At 41.3% G+C, this 19,968-nt stretch overlaps 1 protein-coding gene across 19 annotated transcripts in view; it reads left to right on the top strand.

Annotated features, from left to right (window-relative positions):
* STK39 (serine/threonine kinase 39) overlaps positions 1 to 19,968 on the top strand; it is a 320,679-nt gene that overhangs the window by 114,133 nt on the left and 186,578 nt on the right. For all 19 annotated transcript variants that reach the window (XR_015147123.1, XM_086355955.1, XM_086356077.1 and 16 more), the window contains 3 exons: positions 8,887 to 8,996; positions 9,264 to 9,365; positions 12,004 to 12,137. Coding sequence is in view for 18 of the 19 variants with exons in the window: in XM_086355955.1 (XP_086212081.1) it covers positions 8,887 to 8,996; positions 9,264 to 9,365; positions 12,004 to 12,137 (346 nt within the window). In the remaining variant the exon portion in view is untranslated. The remainder of the gene's footprint in view (positions 1 to 8,886; positions 8,997 to 9,263; positions 9,366 to 12,003; positions 12,138 to 19,968) is intronic.

Raw genomic sequence — 19,968 nt, 5'->3', positions numbered from 1 at the left:
CTAAGTGAAGAAAACCTTCTTGACCATATTTCTGTATGTGATTCTCTACTTAAATGTGAAGAAAATGTTCCATTTTTTAAAACAAATTGTGACGGCAATGAGAAGTGGATACTGTACAGTAATGAGGAGTGGAAGATGATGGGGTAAGTGAAATGAACCACCACCAACCACACCAAAGGCCAGTCTTCATCCAAAGAATGTGATATTGCGTGTATGGTGAGATTGAAAGAGAGTCCTCTATTGTGAACTCCTTCTGGAAAATCAAACAAGATTAATTCCAGCAAGTACTACTCCCAATTAGGTCAACTTGAAAGCAACACTCGATGAAAACCATTCAGCATTAGTTAACAGACAATACATAATCTTCCATTAGGATAATGCAAGACGGCATGTTTCTTTGATGACTAGGCAAAAACTGTTATAGCTTGGCTGGGAAGTTCTGATTCATCCACCATATTCACCAGACATTGCACCTTCAGATTTCCATTTATTTTGGTCTTTACAAAATTCTCTTAATGGAGAAAAAATTCAATTCCCTGGAAGACTGTAAAAGATACCTGAAACAGTTCTTTGCTCAAAATAATAAAAAGTTGTGGGAAGATGAAATGATGAAGTTGCCTGGAAAATGGCAGAAGATAGTGTAACAAAACGATGAGTTCATTGTTCAATAAAGTTTTTGGTGACAATGAAGAATGTCTTATTTTTACTTTAAAACCAAAGGAACTTTTGGCCAACCCAATAAAAAAACAATATACAAAACTAAATACCTTGTTTAAAACAAAATAACTGTCCATACAATTCCTAACAATTAAGAAAATATTTCTTAATTCTGTATTATACTCATTACTGTATTTTGCATAATTTAAATCGTAATGTGCTTCTTTGTATGTTCTTTATTCACCAATGTTGGTGGTATTTCATTTTAAGGAAACCTGTGGGACTCATGAAGACTGAATGCTGGCAGCCCTGAAAATGTTCCTGGGTGTTTAGAAGTACATTTCAGTTTCAGGAGTAAAGTTTTGAGTCTGTCATGAGAAAAATAAAAACAAAACTGGGAATCAAACCAAATTATGATGGGATTGTTTTTGATGATATAAATCTGACATTCAGGATTAACCAGAACACCTCAAACTAGTTTTTCTATGTTGGGTAATCACAACTAGATTTTTACTCAGAGATGAGCTCAGAAGCTGTTCAGTATTAACCCTGTTATTCCTTTTTTATATTTTCTCTTTGGTACTGAAGAATATACTCAATTTCCCCACAAAGGAGCCTGGGGCTGTGTGGCTAAATCTCCTCTGTGAAGGACTGTGCATTTTATTCAGACTTTCAATAACTTGCTGCGTGGTCATTGGCAAGTCATTTCACGTTTTTTATTTTTTCCTTATCGTCGGTTCCAATACTCATTAAATTATCACATTTTCTTAAGAATTTGTCTCATCCTGTCCTTTTACAATATCTCTGTTCAAATATAGACTCTGTTGATTTTATTCTTGGGCAGTGCCTGTGGTCTTCCCTGTGTCCAGTCTTTCTCCTTTCCTGAACATCCCTGCAGGATTTCTTTTCCCCAGTTCTCCTCTTGACTGGAGAGAAAGCACCAGAAGTCTAGGGTGGTGACTGGATCAAGTACAGTTTCCCGTACCTAGAACTCAGACTGTGTGGTTGGGCTCTTTGATAAGCTCAGTGCCTCTTGGCTTTTCCAGACCTCGAGGAAAGAGGTTCCAGGGCCTGCTAGCTACTGTGCTAGCCTCAATCCCCCAGCCAGCCACTTGGAGATCTGCAGGAATCAGTATCTGTTGCAACCCATTTGAATACATTTTAGGAATCTCTGAGCTATCAAATGTTGATTCCATTACTCTCTAGCCAAGTGTGGAGTGGAATTAGCCTTTTTTTTTTTTTTTTTTAAATGCCCAACTCAGGTTCCCTTTTGCACATGTTAGTAGGTATTATAAATGTTAGGGGTAGGTTCGGGTGGGCTTCTCACCCATAATGTCATGCCCAACTTTTAAGGAAATGAAGTTTCAGACCAAATTTTGCCATTCGTTAGCAAGCAAGAACCCTAAAGATTCACAGTTCCGTAAAATCAAGGAGATTCCTGTTGTCTGGCTTCCTGGGTGAAAAAAAAACTTTACCTGAAGCAGACATGCCAGCATTCTAGATGCGGTGTCCTTGTACACTTGTTCTTGGCATCTAGAATCTAACTAGACAGGATACTGGTTAGGGGTTTAGCTTACAGTCGGGCCAGGCTGGATGCTTTCTTTCTGTTCATGTGAGACGGAGAGTATATCTAAAATTTTCTAGCCACTCTCTTTGTGCTCACTACTTTGACTTTCACCAGTGAAAACCTGTTTCTAACATGCATCATGCCTGTCAACAGGTGACTGTTTTCCCCAGCGATAGCCCCTTTTGGGCATTCACCTGGCCCCTACTCATCTATACTTAGATATGAGTAACAAAAATAATTCTAACAGCTGCCTCTGGCATCCTGAGTCAAGTGCTGCCAGACCCTGGGCTCAGAATGCCAGTTGACCACCTGGGTTGCAGTACCACGAATATAGCATCGCATGGTGTATACTGAAGTATTGTGGGTAAATTTTAAACATAACACAATCAGCAGATTAGGTTTTTTTTTAAATTTATTTATTTACGGCTGCGCTGGATTTTTGTTGCTGCATGGGCCTTTCTGTAGTTGTGGGGAGCAAGGGCTACTCTGCACTTGCGTGCTCAGGCTTCTGGTTGTGTGGCTTTGTGTTGTGGAGCGTGAGCTCAGGGCACACTTGCTTCAGTAGTTGCAGCTTTTGGGCTCTCGAGCACAGGCTCAGTCATTGTGGCTCATGGGTTCAGTTGCGCGTCATCTGGGATCTTGCTGAATCAGGGATCGAACCCGTGTCTCTTGCATTGGCAGGTGGATTCTTTACCACTGAGCCACCAGGGAAGTCCCTGCAGATAAGTCTTGCAGGTTAAATCAGGCAGATAGAATTGCTTTAGTTTACTTTTCCATCTTTTTTTTTTACGTATACTGAATTTGTGGTCAGTAACAGCAACGACAAGAGTAAAATTATTAATATATCAAGATTGTGATGTTTTGCTTTCTCTGGGAAAATGGGGGCATCTGCAACACCAGGGCCCTTTTCCTCTATGACAACTTTCTTCTCCAGCTGAATAGTGGAGGCTTGATTTAGAAGACACTGACAGTGGGCTGCTGGGAAGGGCCCTGGGCTTCCTATTGCCCTCCTCCACTGAGACAGCTATCAAGTGCCTTTCATCACTGGGATCATGCTGTTGGTTTTCAGGACCCTCTCCCCTCCTATTCCTGCCTGGGCTCCTGTGGGTGTTTGGGTTTTTGAGCCTTGCAGCTGTCAGAGAGTTTTTCTTCTTGGCTCAACACTTGCGCTTTGCTCATTGCTGCTTTGTCTGGAATGTCATTTCCTTTTGGGCTCGTCTGTCCAGATCTCAGACCCATCTCCAAGGCCAGGTCCAAGGCCCACTTTAAGATGGAGACTTGCATGACTATTACGATCCTGGCTCCTCTGCTTTTACACAGACCGCAGAGCACAGCATTTGGTTCTACATGTTGTTCTGTTTCCTGTCTTCTCCCTCCTTGATGGTAATATTCCTAAGGTCAGGAAGCTTAGCCTTCCTTTTTTTCCCTTTGCCTGAGTGGCGTGTGGGATCCTAGTTCCCCAAACGGGGTCTGGGGTTGAACCCGCGTGCACTCTGCAGTGGAAGTGTGGGGTCTTAACCACTGGGCAGCCAGAGAAGTTCCAGCATCACCTTCTTATATTTTATACCCACCACTGTAAAATCATTAATGCTTATCTCCTTAGCCCAGTTAAAAGGCAAAGAACAGTAGCTTATTGATCTACCTAAAAGACGCTTACTCCTTGGAAGGAAAGTTATGACCAACCTAGACAGCATGTTAAGAAGCAGAGACATTACTTTGCCAACAAAGGTCTGTCTAGTCAAGGCTATGGTTTTTCCAGTGGTCATGTATGGATGTGAGAGTTGGACTGTGAAGCAAGCTGAGTGCCGAAGAATTGATGCTTTTGAACTGTGGTGTTGGAGAAGACTCTTGAGAGTCCCTTGGACTGCAAGGAGGTCCAACCAGTCCATCCTAAAGGAGACCAGTCCTGGGTGTTCATTGGAAGGAGTGATGCTAAAGCTGAAACTCCAGTACTTTGGCCACCTCATGTGAAGAGTTGACTCATTGGAAAAGACCCTGATGCTGGGAGGGATTGCAGGAGGAGAAGGGGACGACAGAGGATGAGATGGCTGGATGGCATCACCAACTCGATGGACATGAGTTTGAGTGAACTCTGGGAGTTGGTGATGGACAGGGAGGCCTGGTGTGCTGGGATTCATGGGATTACAAAGAGTCGGACACGACTGAGCAATTGAACTGAACTGAACAATTATTTTACAGTATTTTTATCCATGGTAAAAAGAAATAGGGGAATGTTGTAAATGTGAAAATAATGTAAAAACAGACATTACCAAGAAGCCTGAAAACGGAGATCCAGAAAGATTAAGTGCCTTGCTGGAGTCACACAGTTGGGGAATAGCTTAGTGTTTGGTCTAACCACTTACCTATCCTGTACCTGGTCCCTTAGAGCTGGGCTATTTCCTGACAGCTCTGCCACTTTCTAGATCAGGTAGTGGCAGCCCAAAACCTTGAAGATCCTCCCCAGGGCTCAGCAGTGTTCACGTATCAAAACACGACAATTCCCAAAGTCACTAAAATTATACATCACAAATTAGGCAAAGGTGGTGAATGCATATTAAACTAACCACACCTAAACAGAGCAGCTGTGGAAAAGCCCTGTGGCATCAAGAGTTAGGATGCTAAAGATGGTTCTGTCATTAATGAGGACCAGCAGAGTGTCCTCTGCTGATGGTCCTGCCCTTAGTGGAGGGAACATTGTGTCGAGATGATGATGCAGAGGCAAAGGCATCATCCAAGCGCAAAGGCTGCACTGCTGAGCGTAAGGATGGTGGTGGGTTCAGGCAATTAAAAGTAGGTAGTTTAGGAGGGCTGGGCTCAAGGCTGGACTTCCCAGGTGGCGCCAGTGGTAAAGAACCCACCTGCCAATCCAGGTAGACTTGAGACTTGGGTTTGATCTCTGGTTTGAGAAGACCCTATGGAGGAGGGTACAGCAACCCACTCCAGTATTCTTGCCTGGAGAATCCCATGGATAGGGGAGCCTGGTGGGCTATGGTCATGGGGTCGCACAGAGTGGGACATGACTGAAGTGACTTAGCAAGCATGCACAGGCTCAAGGTCGTAATTTGGGAGTAGTGATAGATGAGGTGGGAGAGGAAGGGACAGTCAGAGTTAACGTGTTGTGCTGAGGGATTCTAACTTGATCCTGGGAGAGCAAGGAGCCTTTAAGACTTTTAAGGAGCCTTCAGGTCTGAGACATAGAAGGGTCTGGTTGCTGGAGGCTGGATCTGGGGAAAGCAGGCCACTGGTGAATTAGAAGGTAGCCACAGGAATCTTGGCTTAAACCAAAGCAAGAGCAGTGGGGAAGGAGAGAAATGGATGGATTCAAAAGGCGTGAGAGCCTTTCGTTACCAGGATGACAGCATTCTTTCTGGTTTGAGATGCAGTTATTCCTGGAGGCTGGTGAACTTTATGTGTAGCCTTTGATTCCACGTTGCCAGAGCAGTGTTCGTGGTTTCTGACCCACGTGTATCTGGCTCCACTCCCTTGAGCTGTCTAGCGGTCTCTCAGCAGTCAAGGGCCCTGTTCACTGTTAGTGCTCCATCCCCTCCTTCCACTTGTCTCCTGTGAGCTGCTACACAGAGTATACCTGCCTTCCTGTTTACACTAGCACACTGTATACTTCAGTCCAAAAGTTCTCTTTCTCAGTACATATAAATCTTTTTCTATATACCTTGGCCATGCTGCTGCTAAATCACTTCAGTCGTGTCCGACTCTGTGCGACCCCATAGACAGCAGCCCACCAGGCTCCCCTGTCTCTGGGATTCTCCAGGCAAGAACACTGGAGTGGGTTGCCGTTTCCTTCTCCAATGCATAAAAGTGAAAAGTGAAAGTGAAGTCACTCGGTCGTGTCTGACTCTTAGTGACCCCATGGACTACAGTCCACCAGGCTCCTCCGTCCCTGGGATTTTCCAGGCAAGAGTACTGGAGTGGGGTGCCATTGCCTTCTCCTACATTGGCCATACTTAGGAGCAAATTGTACCTTTATTCTGTAGTCATAGGGTGAGCAGATGTTAGGATTGGTGTTTTCTGCTTGTGGAATTCTTCTGAGCTTTTAAGACGTTTAATGATCTGTTTATAACTTATAAGGGAGTGTTCTAAATGGAGGCTGTGAGTACATATGTGAATCAGAAAAATACATTGAAGAGGTATTGTCAGTAATGAATTACAACTGTACATCTCTCTCAGCTATTTTTGGAGCTTTAAAAAGATCTAATCAGATGGTATTTTTAAGGAATTAAAAAATTAATAATGGATTTTTATCTAGATTATATCTTTTAGGAAAATATATGTTTATTTGGGTGTAGAGTTGCTTCAACACCATGGAAAAGAATTTATTTTTCCTTAAAGCAACTTCTACCCATATCTTATTTACAGATGGTATGTATTTATTTAACATTATCATATTTCAAAATTAGTTTAATAAAAATGGAATGTTGGATTCACTTTTAAACTACTTTTCAGAAATACAGGTGAAGTTGAAATTTATATTTTCGAAAGCCTTATCTCGTATTGTCTCTTCCTCTAGCCAATATGGTAGATGCTTACAAATGAATAACTCCATCTAGCTCTTCTGTGAGAGAATGAATGTTATCTCCTGCTACTTGCAAGAGATTGGTTCAGTGGTTTTAGAGGTTTCTTTTCACAAAGTTTGATTTTTTTTTTTTCTGACTATAATGTAAGAGTTAAAATAGAGTTTGGCACATGTGTGCAAAGTAAAGTATATGACATTTTCAGAATATACTTTTGCTTACTATTAACATGAAAATAGCAGTTGGAATAAAGACTCCCTTTGTCAATTTTTGTCCTTTTACTTGAAGTTGTAATCCTGTTGAGAGTGAAGTACATTTAAGTGTAAATAAAACGAAACAGTCAACAGATTTCAACTCAGAGAACTGGTTCCAGTATTATTGCATAACTCAATAATGTAGATCTAACACAAATGCCAGTATTTGACCTTGGTTTGTTCTTGATGCTGTTCTTTGGTAATTGCCGTCATCCTGGCAGTCACTAGAGGGCCCAGCTATGGAGAGTTATGTGAGAGCAGTTTGAAGGGGCTCACACTGTGTGATCTGCTACAGTGTTTTGAAGTATTGACCCCCTCATTTTTATTTGTTGTTGTTCAGTCACTAAGTCTTGTCCGACTCTTTGTGACCCCTATGAACTGCAGCACGCCGGGCTTCCCTGTCCTTCACTTTTTCCTGGAGTTCACTCAAATTCGAGTCCATTGAGTGGGTACCCTTATTACTATTTACCTGTCCTTGAATTGGCTCTTACTGATAGGTCTGCATTAGCTCCAGATAGTTGATCCTTTAGCTTATTAACTAATTTTAACCATTAGTAAAAATCTAAGCACAAATTCATGAATTAATAATCATGGGGTGTTCCATCTCTATGAGCTTCTCAGATGCTGCAGTGGTAAAGAATCCACCTGCCAATTCAGGAGAGGCAAGAGATGTGGGTACTGCTGATTTTAAGATCAAGTCCATGTTAGCATCATGACCTAGAAAAAGCTTACTAGCAGCAAATCACTTAAGTTCTCTCCACTTTGAAAATACAATATGTGTAGGAATATACAGGCTTCCCTGGTGGCTCAGACGGTAAAGAATCTGCCTGCAGTGTGGGAAACCCAGGTTCGATTCCTGGATCAGGAGGATCCCCTGGAGAAGGAAATGGCAACTCAGTCCAGTATTCTTGCTTGGGAAATCCCATGGACAGAGGAGCCAGGCAGGCTGCAGTCAATGGGGTCACAAAGAGTTGGACACAACTGAGCAACTAAGCACAACAATACAACATTCCCTCTCTACTTTTACATATAAAACCGTTTTTGTATAAATGCAGACACATATACAATATGCTTAATTAATTTATCACCTCACGAGAAGAACTTCCAGTATATGATGGATATCAAGAAGAGTATTATTTCATTCTACAGACCTTTCTGTCTACACCTATGAAAATTATCCAGAAAGCACACATTGGGGAAAAAAACAATCTTTGCTGACTGGGCTTTTCGTTTGTGTTGATGGCCATATGTAGACAAACCTGGGCATGTTGGCTTTATGTATCTGGGTTTGTGGATTTGCCATTATGTTTTTGGCTAGAATGTTACAGAGCACTGTTCAAGCAAGGGCATGGGAATGTGGAAGTTGGATATTATTCATCCTTTATTTCAAAAAATAAATCCATTCCCCAAACATTGATGATGTATAGAGAGGCTAGAAAATAATCATAATAAAAGAACATAAAAAGAAACACATGCTGGTTTTACTGTCTTCAGTGTTATAAATGATTTTCTAAAATGAATCATAGCTAAAAGCTAAGATCCTTTTTCTAAAAGCTAAGATCCCTTGTAGTTAATTTAGGGCTTTGAGAAGGTGTTTATATTTTTACTGTAAACTTTTATGTTTGGTTAAGACTTGTGATGACTTTCTGGTAGAAAATATAACTTGATATGCTGAGCTTTTGGACTGGGCTTGCTGACCTGTGATGAGGGCATACTCTGAAGTGTAGGGAGCGGTAAGTGGCAGGAGTGCCCTGGTGTGTGGCTGAGACAACTCCATCACCATTGTGAGGCCCGCCAGGAATAGAGATGTTCATAAACTCAAAATTTATAAGCCATAATGTCTTATATAAAATAAGGGTGATTTTTTTTTCCCTTTCAGATTTTGGGGTAAGTGCTTTCTTAGCAACAGGGGGTGATGTTACCCGGAATAAAGTAAGAAAAACATTCGTTGGCACCCCGTGTTGGATGGCTCCTGAAGTCATGGAACAGGTAAAAAAAAAAAATAATAATAATAATGTTTTGATTGACACAGTATAGTTGTACATATCATTACTCCACTAACATTTCATTCAAATCAGTCGTTTTACTAGAATGAATCATGTAAGGTTTAATTCCCGATTGCTGAGCCTCAGCAAAGTAATATCAAAGTTGAGCACACAGAGCCGTGGACTTCTGACATAATGTTGAGCCCCCCGCCCCCATCATGTGTAACATGCCTGCCATGTAATTGTGTTTTTTTCCTGCTTCCTTTCTTAGGTGAGAGGCTATGACTTCAAGGCTGACATGTGGAGTTTTGGAATAACTGCCATCGAACTAGCCACAGGAGCAGCGCCTTATCACAAGTATCCTCCTATGAAAGTAATTACTCTCGGAAATAATATGTCGGGTTTGAAGGATGATTTAACAGAATCCATTCGCTAATTCTCTTTAACATAGTCATTTTTTCTGAGGCCCAAGGAGAATTAATGGAGGGATGCAGCTGAGTTAAATGCTGTCTGATGTTCTCAGTGGACAGAATGGAACAAAAGCAGCCTGGTCCCCAGCCCTGAAGCCTGCTTTACATTCATAGCACAGAGGAATGTGGTCAGATTGGCCGGTGGAGGCTGAGAGCTGTGACAAATGCTGGCCATTACTCTCTGAATGGTGGAATACCCCAGACTCCCCAAGAAAAATCTAAAAATAGATTATAGTGATATCATCTTTACAGAGGATTTCCAGATTTTCAGGCCTTTTTTTTTTTTTTTCCTTTTCCATGATCTATAACATTTCACTCTTGTTCTCATAGTGTCCTGTTGGTAATTCATCTGAAGTAAGGGAGCCCAGTGTTTTTAGGAACTAACATACATTTGGATACTACTTTTAGATTTTTTTGTTATTCTTTTAACTGGCCTACATCATCATTTCTGTTAGTTTTGAGGCGGTGGTATCAGGACTGTTTTATCCAACTGGATTTTGTCTTGAGGCTGAAATAGCTTGAGTGGAAATTATGAAGGTATTTTACAGAGAATATGGTGTATGTTTGTTTCAACTTTTTTCTAGGATTTTATTGGAAAAGCTTAGGAGGATTAGAAAAAAAACAAAGCAGGATTAAAAAAGTTAAATAATCTTACTGATTAAAAAGTTAATAACATTCTTGTTGGAGATAATGTTGAAGTACAAATAAATAAAGAAAACAGCCATCCATAATCTCATCAACCACAGATAACCCCTATTAAAATTGTAGCATAGTTCATTACATTGTTTTCTCTATACTTAATATACATATTTTTAATGTAAATAAGATTCAGGCATGTACACACCTGATTTTGTTAGCTGAAAATTTTTTTTTTTGGCAGGAATCTCTCTTTTATTTTTGATTGAAGTATAGTTGATTTACAATGTTATGTTAATTTCTGGTTAGTTTCTTTCTTTTTTTTTGCATTGATTGATTTTATTTTTAAACTTTACATAATTGTATTAGTTTTGCCAAATATCAAAATGAATCCGCCACAGGTATACATGTGTTCCCCATCCTGAACCCTCCTCCCTCCTCCCTCCCCATACCATCCCTCTGGGTCGTCCCAGTGCACTAGCCCCAAGCATCCAGTATCGTGCATCGAACATGGCCTGGCAACTCGTTTCTTACATGATATTTTACATGATACAGAGTGAAGTAAGCCAGAAGGAAAAACATCAATACAATATACTAATGCATATATATGGAATTTAGAAAGATGGTAACAATAACCCTGTGTACGAGACAGCAAAAGAGACATTGGTGTATAGAACAGTCTTATGGACTCTGGGAGAGGGAGAGGGTGGGAAGATTTGGGAGAAAGACATTGAAGCTGAAAATTTAAAATTGAGGTGTAAACAATGGAAGTGACCTTTCAGGGAAAAAGTACTGAAATAACTCTGAGGACTTTCCTTCTATCTGGTTTTTCTCTATTATTTTTTCTTAGGTCTTTTTTTTTTCCCCCTTACTTTTTAGTGTTTTCCACTTGAATCCATCACATTGCTAATCCCAGCCTGAAGTCCTGTAGGACTTCTTCAGATCTGACAGATTTTCCACTTTTCTTCGGGTTGCTATTATCCTCTACAAACAATAAACTGTCACTTTAATCCTTCATCTTTTCCCACGTCTGAAAGCACTTGAAGAGAGTCTTGGCTATACAGTATTTGCATAAATTAAGGCTGATTTATGCATTAATGAGTTTTTTTCATTTTATAGATCAATAGTTTGCTACAAAGTCTACTCTTTTTTTTTTTAAGCAAATAATTTTGACGTTAGTGTGAAAGAATGGAATTTTTTACCTTTCCGATGTGAAAACTGTATTTTCACTTAGTTTTGTCCCTTTCCAGAAGCAGCATGGCCTTTTCCTGGTTATGGGTTTTAGCAACTCCGTTGTATCCTGGCTATCTTTCAGTGTCTCTGTTTTGCCAAGCCGTTAAGCATTTCTGTATGTTTTTTCATTAAGAAAAAGAAGGAAATCGTGTGTTACCTCCTGGGATGTTGTGGATTTGTTTCTAAGGCTGGTAATGTGTTACAGAAGCCTTGAGCATGGGCAGTTCCTTACTTGGGAACAGCCTGTAAGCATGAACATTCCCTGCTGCTCTGGACCTCTCTCTTCCCCCTCCACCGCCCCCTTTCCCAGACAGAGCCCCTGTCTGCACTAAGCTGGTGCTGGAGCTGTGAGGCTACGTGCTCCCGCAGGCTGTGTGAGAACCAGTTCCCAGGAAGCTCTGCCCCGGCCCCTTTGGGAGATCACATTAACACATAGAGCAGATTTTGTAAGTTTTGTCAATGGAATAAGAAAAAAGGTTAAAGGGCACGTGAACAGCTTTGCAAAGGGAACTGAATACTTTGAATATACATTTCTTAGAAAATGAAAATCATGGGGAAGCACTTAATGTGTACCTACTGGAGGAGGGTCTTTGAGACTTTGATGAAGAAAACTCAGTTGTAGCAAGCAATGCCTGTCCTGAGATCATGTCTTCCCACTTGTTTCTGCTGCAGGTGTTGATGTTGACTTTGCAAAATGATCCACCCACTTTGGAAACGGGAGTAGAGGATAAGGAGATGATGAAAAAGTATGGCAAGTCCTTCAGAAAGTTACTTTCACTGTGTCTTCAGAAGGATCCCTCCAAAAGGTATGTCGAACGGAGTGACAAGTGAGTGGCCATGGCTGGGTGGAGTCCTGACGAAGCATGGTTTGTGGATGGGGAAAAGGCTGTGCCCGGATGGGACTTCTAGTTCAAGGAGATCCAGCTCTGGTCCCCGAATTTCCATTCAGCCTATTAGTAGAAGCTGGGATCTGAAAGGGACAGAAGTGAGCGAGGACCAGGGAGAGACAGAGGGAAATTTTCAGTGTTAATAAGATTGGCTGTGCTTGTTAGGTGTGGGCTCTGTCAGCAAAGGAAATGAAGTAAAACAGAAATCAGAAGCAGTTGGCAGCGGCACATTCAGAAGCTGAGCTAATATTCTGCACTGTGTAGGTTGAGCTGACCTCTCAGGATTTGAATATCCTGCCAGCTCCAGTCTAAACCAGGCAGAGCTATTGAATTTTGCATGAGCTTCCTTTGAGTTGCAGAACAAGTTGTTTGTGCTGTTTTAAAAGATTATCAGTAAAGAAGATTAACATTTTTACATTCAAAAGATTAATCATATAAACAGAAGCAAATGGTTTTAAATTAACTTTAGTATTTCCTCTTTAGTCTTGGGACTAAATACCCTGCACTGTGGTATGTCTGTTTTCTGAGTTTGTCTCTTCCTTCTCCCTTTCTGTGATTTTGAAATATCCTGAGTAGTGAAGAGTAGAGCCCAGTGTCCTTTGTCACTTAGAGAAGGTTCATGACAGGAAGGGAGCACACTCCTTCGCTGAATAGCCTCCCTTTGTGGTGCTTGGCTGTGTGTGGCTTTGTCCTCACACACCGTTAAATGGATTACACACCTGTGGAGGCTGCTGAGAAGTTTCTGGCTACCCTCATCCATCCAGCACTCTGATTTGATACTCATATTCCAAAATGTCGAAACTGGCTTCTCTTCTGGAACTTTCTTTTTCAGGGCAGGGCCTGCTTTTCGAAGGATTCCTTCATTTTTAAGTTCTTGGTGAAACTTGAGCCTTTGCTTTTACACAGTGATCTACTGTTTGAGTTGGCTACCTTTCTCTAGAATAAACACACGTTGCATTATGTTACCTGTTCTTTGCAGTGACTTCTTTACGTTCACTGAATTTGCCTTGAAAGAAGAAAAGGACAGTGAAAGTTGCTCAGTCGTATCCGACTCTTTGTGACCCCATGGACTACTTAGTCCATGGAATTCTCTAGACAAGACTAATGGAGTGGGTAGCCTGTCCCTTCTCCAGGGGATCTTCCCAACCCTGGAATCGAACCCAGGTCTCCTGCATTGCAGGCAAATTTTTTATCAGCTGAGCCACAAGGGAAGCCCAAGAATACTGGAGTGGATCTCTATCCCTTCTCTAGCAACTCTTCACAGCCCAGGAATCAAACTGGGGTCTCCTGCATTGCAGGTGGCTTCTTTACCAACCGAGCTACCGGGGAAGCCCTTGAACTTGCCTTGAAGCTTCTCTCTGCAGTCACCTTTCTCTTGAAGCCAGGTTCAAAGACTCTGCTGTTAAGCATCTTGAAATCATTTATTGTAACAGGGATGCAAGGCTTGCTTACTTTCTTCTTGTATTTGGTGTCATCTGCAAATGTAAGTTTTATCTGCAAATGTAAGTTTTTGGCAAGGAAAACAGAACTTGATCCTGCAAACCCAGTGAGAGAAGAACTTGTCCTCCCCTTTAGCACTAGATTATAACTGATGGTCTTTGTGATTCTTAGTTGAGACCCCACCTAGTGGTAGTGATAGGTAATCACAATTCCAGCTATGTTGATAAAAGATTCTGGAGGGTAGAATTGTTGGGCTTCCCAGGTGGCTCAGTGGTAAAGAATCCTCATTCCAATGCAGAAGACACGTGTTTGATCTCTGATCAGGAGGATCCTCTGGAGGAAGAAATTTGGCAGTCCACTCCAGTATTTTTGCCTCGATAGTCCCATGGACAGAGGAGCCTGGCAGGCTACAGTCCATGGAGTCACAGAAAGTCAGACAAAACTGAGCGACTGAACATACACACAATTGTTAGTGTACTTACTGATATGAAAATATATCCCTTTAGGAGACTCATAATTTTGTCAAAATAGACCATCATACTTTATATTTAACATTCCATCTATTTTTCTCAATAATCTTGAGTGTTTCCAGGTTTAATTTGTTATATGAACTCAAATGTCAGGTTCCCATCACCCCACTAAACAATAACAACAAAACTGTTAGAAAAGACATGTACAGCAGATATTCAAAACGTCTTTCCCTCAAAGTACTCTCTTAGTAACGGTATTGATTTACAAAGTATGAATAGTTTAAGGACTTTTTAAAAGGTATTTTTCTCTATGACAATCTTCTCACTGTTGTACAACTGTCCTCTATAACAGAGTATTATTGGTGCATAAACTTCCCAGGTATTTCATTCTTGTAATGAAAAAAACACAGTGTAGGAAGTTTGGGTAAAAATGATTTGGGAGATGTGAGGGTAGAAAAAAACAGTATTATGATAGGATGCAATTAAAATACATATTCATGACTGAATTAATAAGTAAACATTTAATTGTTGTGCAAGTCTGAAAGTGTGAATATTTCCTGTCTTCTCTGCCTTTGCTTATATTGTCCAAATATTTTTCCTCTTCTCCTCTCCCCTTTCCACCTGTCTTTCACCACTTAGTTCAAAGGCCCCATATTCTCAAAGTTAGATACATTTGGGTGAGAGTCCTAGCCCTTCTTCCTCATCATCTGTATGCCTCAGTTTCCTTGTCTGTAAAATGGGCTTAATAACATCAGGTCATAGTGTTGCTATGGGGATGGAACAAGATAATGCATTTAAAGCAGAGAACACAGTGCCTGAGTATTTCTAAGTATTCATGAAATTGGGATTACCATTTTCTTTCTTTCTTCATTATTTACCTGTCTTTTCCTGACCAGCGGAGTCATTGCAACTTCTGGTTTCCTACTTCCTATTTGAAGATATGTCTCTTGTAGCACTTACTGCACTATGTAGATTAATTGACTTACATATCCAGTTTCCTCATGAGTTCCTTAGGTTTTTAGAAGGAGAGTCTGTGTGTCTCATCTTTCTGTCTCTCTGTCTTTCTGTCCACAGTGACTGGTCTGTATTACATACTCAGTGGTATTTCTTGAACACCTGGAAGCAATGGGGAGCTTGCAGTTTGGGGATGATTTAGACTCACTGAAAAGAATTTCAGAGCCAAACCAGATTGTAGTGGGTTGAGAGAGGGGTGAAGGCAGGAATTTTGATCCTTATATTTATTTCTGTTGCCAGCATATAGATCCTCTGCTTGTGGTCTAAAAGCAGTTAACTGGTACCAACACCTTGGTTTTACTGAGTGCCTTTTTTTAGCAATGAGTGAAAACATATCACTGGGTAACAGTGACCAGACGGAATCATTGCAGTGTGAGAGCCCTCAGGCTAGCTGAGAAGGAGCTGTGCTTTCTGTCAACCTCAAGAACTCTTGGAACTTCCCATTGCCTGAGAGCTGGGTGTCAGAGTTCTTTGCCTCATCCAAGTCTGTGCCCTGCATTTGCATAGACAAAGATTTGCTTGTATTTGCATAGCAGAACATTTTGCTATTCTTAAAAAAATCCTTTCTCTTAGAGGCTACATATTTTATATGGATGGCAACTATAAAAATAACTAGCATTTTTTGGGCACATTTTTCCATCCACAAAGGAGTGGATGTTGCATAGATGAATCCATTGGAAGCAAATAAAACTTAAATATTTCTTTGGGAGTGGGGGCAGGGTGAGAAATACAGCTCTGCCGGAGGTGAATGTATTGTTAGAAGTTAAAATACAAATTTTCAGAACTATTTAAACTGTATCATATTCATCCTGAATCCTTTGAACATTATTTTAAGTCTTGGTGGACTTTGGCTTATCCACATGTATTTGAATCCTTTAAGGGATTTTCTTCTGAGAATGTTGCTGCTTGCAGACTCCTTCTGCATTGTTTTTAAGGATTTAAAATTGAATCATTATTCAAAGCCTGGGACATCATTACAGTTGCTGGTATAGCAATTTAGCATTTCTTGTAATATGCTGTTTGCTTGTAATATTGTATTGCTTGATAATTGTTAGTGGCCTTGTAAGACATAACAATGCTTGCAGAATTCTTTCTACTGTAGTACTCGGCTAAGAGGCAGGCAGCATTGATGGTTCCTGCATTAACCCTGCACTGGTCATTTCCATGGGCTTCCCAGGTGGCTCAGCGGTCAAGAATCCGCCTGCCAATATAGGAGATGTGGGTTTGATCCCTGGATTGGGAAGATCCCCTGGAGAATGAAATGGCAGCCCACTCCAGTATTCTTGCCTGGGAAATCCAATGGATAGAGGAGCCTGGCAGGCTGCAGTCCATGGGGTCGCAAAGAGTTGGACACGACTGAGCACGCACACATAGTAATCTCTATAACATAAGCCCAAAACGTGAAAACCCTAAAATCAAATGGGCAACGTGCATCTTGATTTTTCTCATACCTTCCCTCACTTTCTTCCCTTCCTCATTTTCATCATTCCTCCTACTTTTCCAAACTTTTTATGGAGGCAGTTTGACATATGTAGAATTCAACTCCAAAGGGATCTGCTATTTAGCTGTTCTCTTTTATAGAGTCAGGGTTACCTATTATTTAAATATTAATCCTGTTAAAAAAGGAGTGTGGCTTTTTAAACGACTTCTCATTTCTCATGTCACTGTGCTTCTGTGTCTGTTGATGAAGTTAAGAGTAGAGCTCAGAGAACAGAGTTTTCTCTTCAGCATGCTTTTCCCCTTGACAGTCTTGATGACCTCAGAAATGACCTTGCTGGGGAAGGAAACACAGTCCCAGGCCTGTATCTCCAGGTTGTTGTTGTTGTTCAGTCACTCAGTCATGTCCAGTGCTTTGCAACCCCGTATTGTAGGCTCCTCTGTCCTCCACTTCTGGAGTTTGCTCCGATTCCTGTCCTTTGAGTTGGTGATGCCATCTAAGCATCTCATCCTCTGCAGCCTCCTTCTGCTTTTGCCTTCCTTCATCTCCAGGTATATCTGGCATTTCCCAGCCTTCTCTTTACATGGGTCCTACACTTGACCTTGGTAAGCTAAAGCGAGGAGGTGGGGGTTTAGGGGAGAAAGAAAGGAAGGCATTTGTGACTTTGCTCCTCAGTGCCTCCATCGCACGCAGATACACCTCTTTCCTTTTGTTTCTTGTTAGCCTGAGTCTTGTCTTCATTACATCATTCTCCTGTTCTCTACTATATTGAATAGATGCTTAGAATTTGGTGCTAACTCTAGTTCCAGAAGTTGTAGTTTGGTGCTCAGATGTCTAGTAACATCACTTTTACCCTGTATTTGATTCTGGCATGAAATTGAGCTGTAGCAGTTTTGTGGTCTGTGTTAGGCTTTGGGGCTATGAAAAAATGAACACTGTGTGGTCCCTTCCTTGGAAGGGCTTGTAACCTAGTGAGGTGGAGCAGGGAGATACAGAAACAGATAATTGCAAAATGAGTGTGGGTGGATTGGTGTGTGAGCAATGAATTCTACTTGTAGGAGCTGGGAGAAGTATCTTTGAAGATGGATGCCGTTTAAATGGGTTCTTGATGGATAAGCAAGGGTGTGCCAGTTGGTTACAAACAATTCTGAAGCACAGCAGTGTGCTTTGCCATGAAAGAGCAAGGCGTGGGTGAGACCGTCACTGTGTTTGGAGGATAAGTTGGTGTGGGGCATGATTGGAAGTGAGGCTGGAGGAGTTGGGATCTCAGGACACTAAAATCCTTTAGGAGGGATAAGAAAATATTTTTGCTTAGAAGCCAGCTAGGGAGCAGTGTGGATGGTGGGTTGGAATGAGGAAGAGAGAAGTGGCAGAGAGACCAGCCAGGAGACTGTGTCAAAACAGTAATGACCAGAAAAAAAATGAGAGTGTTAGTGGCTCAGTCGTGTTCGACTCTCTGTGATGCTATGGACTGTAGCCTGCCAGGCTCCTCTGTCCATGGAGTGTTCCAGGCAAGAACACTGGAGTGGGTAGCCGTTCTCTTCTCCAGGGAATTTTCCCAACCCCAGGATCCAACCCAGGTCTCCCACACGGCAGACAGATTCTTTACCATCCGAGCCACCAGGGAAGCCCTTTGACCAGAGAGAGTGGAGGCTTTCAACCAAAAGAGTAGCCTTGAGCTCCTTCATCATCTTAATTTTCTTAGGTTTCTTTTCTTTTCACTTCGAAAAATTAAATCTAGGTTATTTTGTACGTGTCTTGGTTTTTGAAATTTGGTTTCACAGCGTAAGTTGCCAAACATACCCAGTCCCTTGTGTAATGGTTCTGAATGTTCTCTCAGTAGCCGTCTCCTTCCCACAGACACAACCCATGTGTTAGGATGTTCTGACCATCCTCTCCCTGCCCGACAGCATAGTCTCTTATCTGGCAGATTGTAAGCCGACGAGGGTGGTGTTTATGCCTGTCATCGTCATCAGAGTGTGCCTAGTATTAGCATGATACCTGACAAATAGCAGGTGTTCGTTGCATACTTACTGAGAGAGTGAAAGGATGAATTTGCAGTTGCTGAAAGCAAAAAACTCTACCAGTGATCTCTTAAAAGTAGTCTACGTTAAAAAAAAAAAAAAAAAAAAGCAACCAAAGTTAAATCACTTGAGTTATCCTTTTTAGTTCTAGTTGCCTGGTAAGCAAAGAACAGAAACAAGGTCCAAGGTAAAAATTGCTGAATTTGAATCGACTTGCCAAGGACTATGGAACACAGAATGTAAAGTGTGGCCCGCCTGTCATGTAGACCTTTGTTTACTCAAAGAAATTAGCAATTAGAGGCTGCTGGTTGCAATGGCTATGGCCGTTTGGGGTTCTTTATTAGGTACTTGTAACCAGTGTTCCACTTGAAATTGAGGAAAAGCACAGTAACAATTTAAAGAGAAAATGTCTTTGCACAGAAATGCAGTCTATGGCCCCTGTAGACTGTCACAGTTCACCATTGCACCGAACGACGTTCCCTAATTCTTTTGTATGCTGGGTCCCTGGAAACATTTTAGTGGGGCTTCCTGGTTCAGAGCCCTGGTTTCCAGTCTCTTCAAGTGTGAGGGCTCCCTGTAAACTTGGATTCCATAGTCTTAGGCACTTCAACAATCACTGCCTGAGAAGAGACCTAATGATACTCAGTCAGGCTTCCTTCCCCCCTCCCAGTTTTTTATTATGAAAAATTTAAAACATACAGAAAAGATGATAAAATAACAGTGTTTACGTCTTTGTAAACTCCTAGATTCAACAATTATTCACCTTTCTCATATCTGCTGTCCCTATTTATCTAAATTTTATTGGCTGAACAGAAAATAAGGAACAAACTTACGACGTCAGCATGCGTTTCCTCCAAATAAAGACACATTCCTCCATCACCAAAATACTTTTCCACGCTGAAGTAAATGAACAGAAATTTCCTAAAATTGTCCGCTGCCTAGCACATTCACCCATCTCTGTTTCTCAATGTCTCTTGTAGCTTCTTCTCCTCTTAAAATTCAAAACTCAGGAGAGGGTCACACGTTGATTTTAGTTTTATGTTTAAATCTGTTTTCATCTAAAACAGTCCCCTCACGCCTCCCCTTTTCTTCTACGACACCAGCATTTTTAAGAGAGGAGCCCAGTTATTTTGCTGTCTGTCTGTCCTCTAGGTTTATGTGATTCTTCCTGTATGCCTGCAGGACCTGTTGATGAAGGGAGTGGTTCTTTGTGGAAGAGTGCCAGTTATTTAATGTAGAAGGAATGATAGAAGTAGAAAAATCAGTGTCCTGCCACCTCCAATGAAATAATTATTTAAGGCAAAGATGCTACAACCAGCAGGTGAAAGATTCTCCAGGACAGGATATGCATATCATGGCAAAGT

This window comes from Bos grunniens, chromosome 2 (genome assembly GCF_055505025.1).
Source record: "Bos grunniens cultivar Pamir isolate PY7600 chromosome 2, Bosgru_T2T1.0, whole genome shotgun sequence".
Taxonomy (NCBI): Eukaryota; Metazoa; Chordata; class Mammalia; order Artiodactyla; family Bovidae; genus Bos; species Bos grunniens.
The sequence above is the reverse complement of the archived record's forward strand: the minus strand, read 5'-3'. Positions and strand labels throughout refer to the sequence as shown.